Raw genomic sequence first — 13,178 nt, 5'->3', positions numbered from 1 at the left:
GGGGAAGATAAAGGGCAGAAGAAAATTCTCAGGTCTCTGAGAGGGAAGCAGGCACTACACAGGCCACTCTGCCAACAGAAATTCGACAGGCAGATAGAGAGGAGTAAAGTGATTTCTTTCCCCAAGTCAACATCACTTATACCATCTTGCAGAACCAGCCAGTGAACGAACAATGGTAATAAAAAACAGAAAGCCCAGAAAAGAGATTCCATTCTGTTCCCTAATCAGATGCATTTGATTCTAGTTTAATCTCCTGCATGGCAGTGGAGAGGAGGATTGTGATTTTTTTTTTTTTTAAAGCTAGCAAGCTTAGCATGTCCACACAGTTCCCAGCACTCCCTGTGTTCTTGGTTTGTGCGCTACTGAACTTTCTAAGCCCTCATCTGCTTTTAATCTAACTAAAAGCTCCTCTCGTTGGTTCCTATTTAAAATAAAAGACAAGGTTACATTAGATATTTATATGACTACACACACATTTTTATACTGCTTTAACTGCAAGTTTCAATGCCATCTTAATTCTGGTGTTGACGGGACACCACACCTCCATAATTGTATATGCAATACTGTATCTGCGTACAAACATAAATACACTGTAAGTGTATGCACACACAGATCTTTGAACAGAATCCAGAAATTCCACAACAGACCTTTCTAATTCCTCTTCTCTTTGGCTGGTTTTTCACTCCACATGTTTTGCTCTTTGCACCTGATGAATACTCTATATGAACCACTTGACACACTGAGAGGCTGATGCTGGGTATATTAAATATTAGGCAGTATTTAGAAGAAGTAGAAGAGGATTTTCATCCTTTCTATTTGCTTTTCTCTTTACTGCCTATCCCTTCCCCTGAGAGGCCTGTCCATCTTCCTAAGGATCCCCATTAATTCGCCCTTTTTTCTCCTCTTTAAGCCCTTTATGTTGCAAGGACCCGCCTCTGGCTAGGACACTTTGCCCTTCCCAGCCTTGCTTCTGAAATGAGCCAGTTGTCATCACGCTAGAGCAGTATGGTCTCTCTTTAGGGAGGGGCCTAATTTTTAACCCAGTAAATGGGATCTCTTAATCATTTTGTACTGACATTTCCAACAGTTCTGGTTAATAATTTCCAATTTTTGTAGGTGAAAAAGCCAGCACTTTGTAAATATTGATTTGCACTATGCTAATACTGACATTTACAGAGTTACAGGGTTTTAATGACTCTGCAGTATATAGTCCCTGGGCAGGAAGAAGGGCGAACAGGATGTGTGCATGAGTGCAGTGAGTGGGAATGGGATGTGTGTTTGATGTATGGGTTGTCCTTCAGGGAAGGAAGGAAGGTGAAGAAGGTGCAGCTGGGGAGTGGGACACTGTGTGTCCAATGAGAGGTCTCATGCATGCTGTTTAATGGCCCTGAGTCAGTGTGAATGCACGCAGCCTACAGGGAACACTGAGACCAGGTAGCCACATGCCGCTTGGTGCCTGTGCTAAAGGTTAAGTGCCATTCAGTGTTGTCAGCTGTCGGGATTTTATTGCCAGTCTTGCAATATTTGTTGTTTTTCTTAAAGCCCCAGCTCAGTCATGCCACTATATTAAAATCTCAGATTCAATTAAAAAAAAAAAAAAAAAAAAGAACATTTCTAGGCCTGTTGTCACAGTGAATAGCTCAAAAACATGAAACCTAATGGCTCGAAAGAGCAGAAGGCAAATAAAGAACAGTTTCATTGTTTTAAAAACTTCATTATTTTTAAATCAGTCTCAGTTTTCTGGAGGCCTATTGTCATGATTTCTGAATAATAGATTTAGCAATACTGTGACAACCACCACCTAACTGTAGGTATCTATATTCAAGAGCTGCTCTTCTGGAAATGCTTTCTTTCATAAAAATTTTGAGTTCCTTAAAAAAAACCACAAACAAAACAAATAACTACATGGTTGTTTAATGAGTGCTTAATCCATGTGGCTAGAAAGGATTGTCCATGTGACTACACTTCTTTGGCCTATCAGATTCTTCCTTTCAGAATGCCCGCTCTATGACACTAATTAAAATACTGATTTAGGAATTTAAGTACAATAAAACTGGAGAGATCTTCTGTAATATAACTCTCTTTTGTCTAGGTAATTCATGAGCAATTCTTGTCAACATTACCAGCACAGTCAGTCATAACCCTATTCCACAAGAGATTTCCAGAAGCATATAGAGAGGAGTTCATTGAATAATGATACTCTGAAAATGAACCATGCCGTGGGAACAAGTGAATGAGCTGTAAAAGACGAATGAGTGTTAGAGAGAGAGATAAAGAAAGAAATGGTGGGAAAGAGAGGAGATGGGAGAGCAACAGGACCGAACTTTACTAATTTACATGAGCCTTCTGGCCTGAGCTGTTCTCTCCTTAACCCTTTCTGTCCCTGCATAGAGCCATTAGCTGACATAAGGGCTGAGGAAGGATGCTCTAGGAAACCTGAAGAAAAATGATCCAAAAGGCAGCAGATTCTGCAAGAGAAAAGCTGCACTATCTCTGCTACTAATCCTCTGTGTTATTCTCTGACTCTCATTCTCTGGAGCGGTGTGGTGCACATGCTGCACCAGGCTATTGGGAGGAGGGGACATTTCTAGAAATCACCAGGTTTCCAGATCACACATTCCTCAGGAAAAAGTGATAAGTAATAATCAAAAAGGACAGAATTATCTGGGCCAGGTTCAGTGACTTTAGATAAGAGGGACTTCTAAGAGGGGCCCCACTGCATCCCACCAGTTTTATCCACTTCAATATCCTCTCCATCCCCTGAAAATATCCAGCAGTCCCTAGACACAGGCTATGCTGTACCCGCTACTGTATTCAGCTTCACGCCCTTGTGGCTACAGGTCACACCAGTTGTTGAGCAGAGGAGCATGCTCAGCTGGAGGCAGCTTTCTGTAAGTGGGCCCTAGTGCCATCAGCACCAGCCCAGGCAGCAATGCCTCTCCCACCGCTGAGCTCAGGTCTGAGATCCTCCCTAAAAACAAGATTAAAAAGGACTTGTGGCCATTGGATTTCATGGGCCCAAAAGGCCAACTCTAGATGGGTGTAATGGAGGAGAGGGTGGAGAAGCCTGAATAACCTGTGACCTTTAAGAAAAAGCAGCTACACCTCTACCTCGATATAACGCTGTCCTCGGGAGCCAAAAAATCTTACCGTGTTGTAGGTGAAACCGCATTATATTGAACTTGCTTTGATCCACCGGAGCGCGCAGCCCTACCCCACCCCGGAACGCTGCTTTACCACGTTATATCCGAATTCGTGTTCTATCGGGTCGCGTTATATTGGGGTAGAGGTGTACTAGCTTTTAACTATAGTGTTTAGTTTGCCTCCATCTACAATGGTTATATTCTCAAAGCTCTTAGAAAGGAAAAAGGATAGTGTGACACTCTGTACCCCAAAGCAATACCCTGGCACCCCCATACTCACCACTGTCATATACACCTCTACCCCGATATAACGCTATTCTCGGGAGCCAAAAAATCTTACTGCGTTATAGGTGAAACCGCGTTATATTGAACTTGCTTTGATCCACCGGAGTGCGCAGCCCCGCCCCCCTGGAGCGCTGCTTTACCGCATTATATCCGAATTCGTGTTATATCGGGTCGCGTTATATCGGGGTAGAGGTGTAATTATGTTATGTTTTGTACAAAGTATACCTTATAAGATATCATTTTAAAAGTCTTAATCTGTTGAACATTAATATCCTCTTAAGTTGTATGTGCTATCATTGTATGTGAAGTTATGAGGTTTTGCTGTGTGTGTTACTGAAATATGTTGTGAAGTTGGAAACGCTCACAACCAGTCTTTCAGGTACAACAGTGGGGCAGCCAGAAAGTGATGATGGCCCATTAAGGGGAATACACACACACACACACACACACAGGAGGATTACCCCAGGAACTGTATACAATAGAAACCTCTCAGACAGCACATACTCAATGGAGGCTGCTTGACTTATGTCATAGCAAAGGATCTTTCCAGCAAGCTGGAAGAAGCTATAAAAAGGGGAAGTGACATCATCATTTGGCCTCACTCCCCCCACAACTCAACACCTGGAAACATGTCTAGAGAACAAAGACTGAACTGGGGAGGTGGTCCCAGGCTGAAAAGGAGAATCCCTGCTTGTGTATTAAGGAGCTACCATCCAGGTGAGATATTGCTCGATTTAAATCCTGTCTAGTTCATAGAACTCAGATTGTGATTTTACTTGTTAGGTAACCACCTTTTATCTGTATGCTTACTACTTATAATCACTTAAAATCTATCTTTCTGTAGTTCATAAATCTGTTTAATATTTTTTTTACCTAAAACAGTGTGTTGCTTGAAGTGCAAGGGAAATCTGCTCAGGAATAAGGGCTGGTGCATGTCCTCTCCACATCGAGGGAGGGGCGGACTAGGTCATAAACTTACATTGGTCAGGCTTCTGACCGGGCAAGACGGTACAGCTCTGGGGTCCTAGGCTGGGAGCGGGGGCGGAATTGGCTAGAGCCTATCTATTGTTGGTTCATGAGTGGCTGGTGAAAGCATTCATGTAACTCAGCTGGGTGTGTCCCTGCCTGTGGATGGCTGTGTGAATGCAGGACCTGGAGGGGTTTGCAGCTTGTCATCGCATCACAGTCTGAGAGGGAGCTCAGGTTGGTAAGACAGAGGGCTGAGCGGTACTCCAGTTCCAGATTGCACCCCGGGGAACCTGTCACAGATAGTAACTTAAAAAACAAAACAACAGCAAAAAAGTTCAGATTCTCCTTTGCATTTCTATGCCCCAAGGATTAGGGTGATCAGTAGCTGTACAATTCACGGAAACCCAAAATAAGATGATATGCCACATCTTCCCCATGAGGCTGAGCTCCACAGTGTTCAAGCACCTGTTGGACTGAGATGAAAGAGAGCGAGATATTATAATCCATTTGGGGTCTCCTTCATGGCAGTTCTAGCCTAGCTTCCTTGAGGGGGGAAGGAGCCCCCAGCTTTTCATTATTTATAAAAGATTTTTTCTAGAACACCATGAGAACCCACACCCTAAGGGCTCAAGAACAGAAGGCAAATCAAAGGAACCCAACATTTATTATTATTAAAAATCTCATTTGTTTTGGAGACCGACTCATGATTTTCAAATGCTTGGGATTGGTAATACTGAATCTGAGGTCTTGAATTTTTAGATAGATAAATTCTCAGGGGTTAGATGGTTTAGGGCCCTGGGAATATGATAAACCAAGACTTCCACCTGTTGGTAAGCGCTTCCAAGTGCGACTCAGCCTGATAGTGACTGAATGCCATTGTCACAGAAGGACTCTTGGGAGAAAAATATCCACATAACATAAAGCACAACCATAATTGACTCCCTTGTTGGCAGAAAGGACAAGGATTAAGTCCCCAGTTCAGCAAAGCACTTAAGCACGAGCTACACTTTAAGTACATGCTTAAGTCTCACTGAAGCCTTTAATTGCTTTGCTGAATAGAGATGGGAATACTCATGTACTTACAGATAAGCACATGCTTAAGTGCTTTACTGAATGGAGGCCTAAATGAACATGGAGACTGAATTACTCTCACTGTGTTAGGAGAGGTCTTTCAGGATCAGGCTTGAGGTACATTGATGGAGCAATGTGGGGAAGCGTGCATAGCTGCTGTCTGTGTTGTGCCTGTTTTTTTGGCTAAAGAGACAATTTAAGTCTCTATGGCTGTCAATCTGGCCCCTTTGGCCAACACTAAATTCACTAAAAATGCTAAAGAAAAAGATTTAATGTACCCTTGGATGAAAGAAGCTTTAGAGATTCAAACACAGAGATAAAAACTGTGGCTTCCAATGCTCTGGCTTAATTCCCTCACTGATTGCTGCAACATCCAAGAAGAGAAAAGAGTCTTTGGAAACAGATGTTACATTGGAAGAGCTAAAATCCCTAAATATTACTAGTAAGAGAGCATTACATTTGGGTAATGGAACTGCATGCATGGTGGGAAGTTTCTGGCAATGCTGAACTTTTCCAGGTGCACTTGGAACATAAATGCCCCCAGCCCTCCAGGAGCGGCGCCAGAGTTTTTGCCGCCCTAGGCGGCAGCGCTCCTCTGAGCATTCGGCGGCGGGGGGTCCTTCCGCTCCGTGTCTTCAGGGCACTTCGGCGGCGGGTCCCGGAGCGAGTGAAGGACCCGCCGCCAAATTTCTGCCGAAGACCCGGAGCGGAAGGACCCCCCGCCGCTGAATTTCCGCCGAGGATGGCAAAATGCTGCCCCTCAAATCCTGCCGCCCTAGGCGACTGCCTAGGGTCGCCTAGTGGAAGCGCTGGCCCTGCAGCCCTCAAATAACAACAGTTCTTCTGTATCATCACCCTGCTTTGGGTCAGGATTGGAATTCTCACTGTCGCTGATGATCTTTGGTCCTGGCTCTTTCACTGTTCCAGCTCTCTTTCTTTTCTCCTTTCTGCTTCCAGGACCTTATCAATTTTCTCCCACCGTGCGCTCTCTCTCTCTCTGTTTCCAGGATCTTGGCACTGAGGTTAATCAGTCACTAAAGGCAATAAGGTAAGACAAAGCAATCTCATGGGCAGGTTTAAATAAATAGCATACATGTGTGCCCTGAGATGGATAATACAGCACACTTTAGACATCCTAATAGATCGCTCAATAAATCAGTGTCGGGGTTTAAATTGAAGAGCATGCAAAAAGGAAACTAAGAAGGAAATAAAGAGGATCCTTGTGGTTGAATTAATTAATGATTTGCGAGGATGGAAGCCAGGGAACAGGACTGGAGAGTATACACCCAGCTCAGTACGGCTTACCATGCTTTTCTCATATTCATCAGCACTAGGCAATGAATGGAGCATCTGTCTTCTCAATGCCTGTGGGGATAAAATTAGCTGAAGGGAGTGCTTGGGGGAAGAGAAGGCGGGAGGGTGTGGAGGTCACATAGTTCATTTGCATAGTAAACAACCCAAGAACCTGACCTGTTTCCATACAAGTGTAAGCTCAAGAACTACAGCTAAGGGGGAGAGGAAACTCTCAGAGCTGGTAGGGGGGTATGACCAGACTTGATAGCTCACAACCAGCAGCTGAGAGAGAGACAGTTCCGCTTTCACCACTCCCACCACAATATAAATAAATGAGGTCATGACTTACCAAGATAAAAAAATCAGTGTCCCCTCTCTGCTTCCCCCAAAAGCAGCCATTGGGGCTTGTTAATAGAGAATGAAGATGTAATATAGACAGCAATCAGAGAGAGAAAAAGCAGTAAGGCAAATGCCTCGGATTCAAATCCCATTTCTGGGCATCCCAGAAGAATGGATGTAACTGCGTCTCATGCCACAGAAATGAGCGCTGCCATCAAAACCGTTGAAGTGTCTCATTCCTGACACTGTTTTGCAAATGTGTTAAACATTTGGATGTTTCACTTCAACACTTTCCACTGTTTAAAAAAAAAGAGGCTATTTTATTGTTACAGGTAAAATCTGGTTTCGCTATAAAAACAGAAATTTTTTTCTTCAGGAAAGCTAAGTTTTTGCCGAGGGCACATAATGTGTGGAAATTTACAGTGTGATCCAATGGTGAGCTGGGAGCAAAAATTACAAGTGATAATTACAAGTGAACAAGCATACCACACAGCCCAAGCAGCTTCAGAAGAGCCACAACACTTTGCTTTTGATCAGTGTAGAGTTTACTCAGACCAGCCGTGGACCCTTCTTCACCCGGTTAAAGATCGTTACAGCATGGTAACGTGGGATGCCTGATGTCCTCAGCTGTACCCAGAATCCTCTTCCAGTTTTGTAGTACTGCTGCTGTCTGAGGTCTGGGACAAGGTCATACGCACACAGAGTTCTTTTCTGTGTGCTTCCTAGGCCAGGACTGTGGAAGAGTGTTCTCTCTCTTTTAGGCTCCAGAACTTTCTTGTGTTCAGTATCAGAAAAGACAAAGTGAAGTGTTCCATGATGGTTTAGGCTAGAGGGTCATCAGTAAGGCAGAGAGGAGGGGGGAAGGGCATGAAGAATGAAAAAACAGAAGCGAGTAAGTGAAAAACAATGGAATCCCAGAAGGGATGAGTAAAAGCTGAAGCCCAAAGAGTTGGCGTCCGAACAGATAAGCGCCCCTCTCTTGGCCTGATTAATATGCACATGGGCCTGAGGCCACATTCAAGGACTGCCCACAAGAATACAACGTCTGTATTTCCCTTGGTAGACAATGATAGAACTGATGATCACTTCTGCATTCAAGGTCCAATGAAGCAGGGCGCAACTCATGGTCTGTTACTCTGAGGCTCAATTGCCATATATGGGGGGGAAAGCAGCCTGCTTTCTGTTCACTGTTGTCCAACCTTCCTCTGAATTAAATAATTCATTTTCTGGAGTAATGCTGCAGTTGTTACATTTATTATTAGAAGGGGGCTTCACTGAGGTAACTCTCAGTAGCACTAGCAGGCAACAGTTCCTAGCAGTGGAAGCCCTGATAGCCACTGCAATGAAGGCACGTTTTTTGCCACATGCACACTTGATTATTACTTGCACTCCTTAGCCCCCTTGGGACCCATGCCCAAACCTGAGCATGCCACCTAAGTAACGGGTCTTGGCTGATGGGCTGGATGAGGTTCACAGGAGTTCCTGGGAATTGTTACAAGCCCCATGGTAGGCACTGCTCCTGGTCTATCCAATCAGGGAAACAGCAGTGCAGAGGCTCCATTACAGGGGTAGTCAGTAGGCGGACTGTGGGCCAAAACCAGACCACCAGATGCTTTTGAATGGACCCCAACTTCTTTTTATTTACTTATTATTATTAACTTTTTTATTATCTTCTCTGGAGTCTAGACCTTGACTATACCTTGACCAAGAAATTTGGACCTTGACAAAAAATATGTGACTACCCTGGTTTGGGGTATTTGGGAGAGGAGAAAAAGGAGATTATGGAATGATTGCAGGGGACCGCAGTGGAGAGGCAGATACTCCCTGCAAATGGAAGGGGTGGAGGGACAGGAAGGGAGGTACTGAGACTTAGCAGGGGAGGGGAGACAGCCGGCTCCAGGGTGGGAAGAGGGTTCTGGGGGTTCCTACCTGCTTCCAGGCCTGCTCCAGACCCTCTGGGTCCCACTCCCTGCTCCCCTGCCAGCTCCTGGGCCCTATGGTGGCTGCTCCAACCCCTCTGGGTCCCCCTCTCACCTCTACTCCCTCCCCCACAGGCATGTGAGAGTTTACATAAGGGCACTAGCCCCCTTGACCCTGGTTTTGCCTTCCCTGGCATAAGAGGTAATCTGGGGCCTGGGCTCTAGGACCCTGGAAGGTAGAAGGGTCCCAGAGCTTGGGCCAGGGCCGGCTCTAGGCACCAGCAAAGCAAGCAGTTGCTTGGGGCGGCAGATTTGCAAAGGGCACAAGAATCCAGCATGGGAGCTGAGAACCAACAGGGGGCCCTGGGAGCTGTAGTTCCTTGGTTAGCTCCCTGCCTATAGAGCCAGCCCTGGAGCAGGGAAAGAACTACATTTCCCAGCATTCCCTTGGCCACTAGCAACAGGAAAGGGTGGGGGAAGGAGTATGGAACTGAAATCTGCAGCTTGCTGTGAATGGTAGGAACAGAGCCAGCTCTAGGTTTTTTGCTACCCCCCCCCCCCCCGCCCTGGGCTCCCCCCCGCTCACACCCCCTGCTGCCTCAGCTCTGGCCCCCACCTGCTCTCCCCCCACCCGCACCTCCTGCTGCCCCAGTCCTGGGCTCTTCCCCCCCCCCCCCGCACCCCAGCTCTGGCCCCCATCCGCACCTCCTGCCACCCCAGCCCTGGGCTCTCCCCCCCCCGCACCCCCTGCCGCCCCAGCTCTGGCCCCCACCGCACCCCCTGCCGCCCCAGCCCTGGGCTCTTCCCCCCCACCCGCACCTCCTGCCGCCCCAGCCCTGGGCTTTCCCCCAAAGAAGGAATTGGGGGGACTAAATGGACAGTGCACCTCTCTATCTGAAGCCTAGCAAGGGAGGTATGTGGATCCCACTAGAATTTAAAATGAAAAGTAAGGGAGGGGAGGCTCTGGACCTGGGCAGCTTTAGATACAGTAGCAGGCACTTAGGAGGATTTCCACTTCTGAGCCATGGAAGCAGAAATTGACTTTTCCTTTCCAGATATAGCTAATATTAAGAAAGGGAATCTAGCACCTGCCTTCCAGATTTGAACACCCTCAAAATTCAGGAGTGCTCAAGCTCAATTTGGGCAGCTGTTACTTCATTTCCCCCAAATCAAATATACTGATCCACTGTAACTTGCTGTAGAAAAAGTAGAATAAATTGAGCAAGAAATGCTTCCCAGTGGTTATTAGGACTGGAATTGCTATTTTCAACAGCCATTGCTTTTTTTTTTTTTTTTTTTTTTAATTTTTAGTTTTATTTGTTTAAAAGGAAGACTGTGATAGTGCATTCCCCATAGAAACAAAGAATGGAACAAAAGAATAATAAAGGCACCTCAACTTTTTCTCATTTATGTAGGACAGTCTTATAATATGCATCCAGATATCTTCCAGTCACACAAGCTGAAAATTGTTCCACTTCACTGCAGTTCTGTAACCATATGGGAACCAATCCTGTCTGTGATCTGTGCACATCCAAAATTCCTGCTGAATGACCCGCCCTGGGAGCGAGTTACCAGTGACCCAGGGCTGGGGCAGCAGGAGGGTGCAGTTGGGGGGGGGGGAGGGGGCGAGCCCAGGGCTGGGGTGGGGGGCAGCCAAAATTTTTTTTGCTTGGGGCAGCAAAAAACCTAGAGCTGGTCCTGGCTTGGGCTGCTGCCCAAGCCTGAATGTCTACACTGCAAGTAAACAGTGAGTTGCCTGAGTCCCATGAGCCTAAGTTAGCTGGCATGGGCCAGCTGTGCAGTTTAGTTGCAGTGTAGACAGGGCCGGCTCTGGCTTTTTTGCCGCCCCAGGCAAAAAAGCCTCCGGCCGCCCCCTCCCCCCCCCCCCGGCGGCGAGCCCCGGCGGGGGCTCCGCTCTCCCCCCGGCAGACGGGGGGAGGGCGCCGGGGGGGAGGGCGGCGAGCCCTGGTGGGGGCTCCGCTCTCCCCCCGGCGGCCAGAGCGCCGGGGGCAGGGCGGCGAGCCCCGGCCGGGGCTCCGCTCTCCCCCCGGCGGCCAGAGCGCCGGGGGCAGGGCGGCGAGCCCCGGCTGGGGCTCGGCTCTCCCCCCGGCGGCCAGAGCGCCGGGGGCAGGGCGGCGAGAGGGCGGCGAGCCCCGGCTGGGGCTCGGCTCTCCCCCCGGCGGCCAGGGGGCAGGGCGGCGAGAGGGCGGCGAGCCCTGGCGGGGGCTCCGCTCTCCCCTCGGCGGCCAGAGCGCCGGGGGCAGGGCGGCGAGCCCCGGCCGGGGCTCCGCTCTCCCCCCGGCGGCCAGAGCGCCGGGGGCAGGGCGGCGAGCCCTGGCTGGGGCTCGGCTCTCCCCCCGGCGGCCAGGGGGCAGGGCGGCGAGAGGGCGGCGAGCCCCGGCTGGGGCTCGGCTCTCCCCCCGGCGGCCAGGGGGCAGGGCGGCGAGAGGGCGGCGAGCCCCGGCTGGGGCTCGGCTCTCCCCCCGGCGGCCAGGGGGCAGGGCGGCGAGAGGGCGGCGAGCCCTGGCGGGGGCTCCGCTCTCCCCTCGGCGGCCAGAGCGCCGGGGGCAGGGCGGCGAGCCCCGGCCGGGGCTCCGCTCTCCCCCCGGCGGCCAGAGCGCCGGGGGCAGGGCGGCGAGCCCTGGCTGGGGCTCGGCTCTCCCCCCGGCGGCCAGGGGGCAGGGCGGCGAGAGGGCGGCGAGCCCCGGCTGGGGCTCGGCTCTCCCCCCGGCGGCCAGGGGGCAGGGCGGCGAGAGGGCGGCGAGCCCCGGCTGGGGCTCGGCTCTCCCCCCGGCGGCCAGAGCGCAGGGGGCAGGGCGGCGAGCCCGGCTGTGGCTCCGCTCTCCCCGGCGGCCGGAGCGCCGCACCGCCCCCCTCCAGGTGCTGCCCCAAGCACAAGCTTGGTGGGCTGGTGCCTGGAGCCGGCCCTGAGTGTAGACATATCCATAGGGACACTCAAAGCAGCACTAGAAAAGGTACAATAGGGAACAATCCTGAAAAGGCAGGACTGCATGGCCCAAAAGGTTATTTTCATCTCTGGCTTCTCTAATTCTGTGAAACAGACAAGCCTTAAAATTCCTCCTTAGCACCCTTCTCCTCCTGGCTGATGCCCACAGACACCTGCAGGTGGGGTTTCAATCACCTACCTGAACCCTTGCTATGGAGGATTTCAATGACCACTGACCTGTTCCACTCTGATCTCAAATTCTCCATTCACCTTCTTCCCCTGGAAATACTTGACCCTGAGGAGGGAGGGAGAGAGAGAGGGGTACATGGTTAAAAAGGCTGCAGTTCACAATTATTTATTTATTTGTCAGCTACTGTTTTGCTGCTGTTTTCCCTTTTTTGTTAAAGGATTTCCAGATGGTTCACAACATGTTTTACTAATTCCCATTTTCCCTTGACTTTCTGTTCTCCAAGAGGAATCTGCCAAACCAGATGAAAAATCACACTGGAAATTTCCTTGAAGGCTTGGGAGGGTTTTTTTTTTTTTAGACAGAGAAAATAATTATCTCCCTGCACCTTACAGAACAACAGTAATAATGAATGACAAGACCAGTTTGTATGTATTCTCTATCCTGGGGACAGAGGCTATGACAGAGGGAGGCTAAATCTATCATGTGACAAAGAATTAGTCAATTTTCTTCCAACACTGAACAAGGAACTTTATCAGCATAATGAAAACTATATTAAGCCTCTCTTTTTCTCTCTCTCTGCTTCACTGTAGAGCTTGTCTTAGACAATTTCCCAGCCCTATCTTGCCTGGCTTCATGCGACTGATTTAAAGAAACAGTATATATCTCCTCAAAATATAAATAAGGATAGATTTCTTCAAAATTGTGAAACCAGATTTGCATCAGAGTCACTGAAAAAAAAAAAGTCTCTCTCATATACTTCCTCTCATCTCTGCTAAAAGCCACAGCCATTGAATATACAACAGGGGAAAACAGACGGATGTTACCGCTCAAACGGAGGGACTGATAGTGCAGAGAACCAGCTATAGGACAAGTATATGCTTTTTTCTTCTGATCAGGAAATTTCTAACAAAAGTTATTTTCCAATCAGAAAACAGGGTTTCATCAAAATCAACATTTTTTCTCAAACTGTTGACTTAGATGACTACTTTTTAGTTTTTTCAAAATTTCCTACATAGAAAATT

General features: G+C 48.6%; 1 protein-coding gene across 5 annotated transcripts in view; it reads right to left on the bottom strand.

The window, feature by feature from the left end:
* SYN3 (synapsin III) overlaps positions 1–13,178 on the bottom strand; it is a 242,317-nt gene that overhangs the window by 209,379 nt on the left and 19,760 nt on the right. For all 5 annotated transcript variants that reach the window (XM_065409146.1, XM_065409137.1, XM_065409172.1 and 2 more), the window contains exon 2: positions 12,204–12,261. In XM_065409146.1, coding sequence (XP_065265218.1) covers positions 12,204–12,261 — 58 coding nt within the window. The remainder of the gene's footprint in view (positions 1–12,203; positions 12,262–13,178) is intronic.

The sequence above is a fragment of the Emys orbicularis genome, chromosome 1 (assembly GCF_028017835.1).
Source record: "Emys orbicularis isolate rEmyOrb1 chromosome 1, rEmyOrb1.hap1, whole genome shotgun sequence".
Classification (NCBI taxonomy): Eukaryota; Metazoa; Chordata; order Testudines; family Emydidae; genus Emys; species Emys orbicularis.
This window is presented reverse-complemented; position numbering and strand designations above follow the sequence as displayed.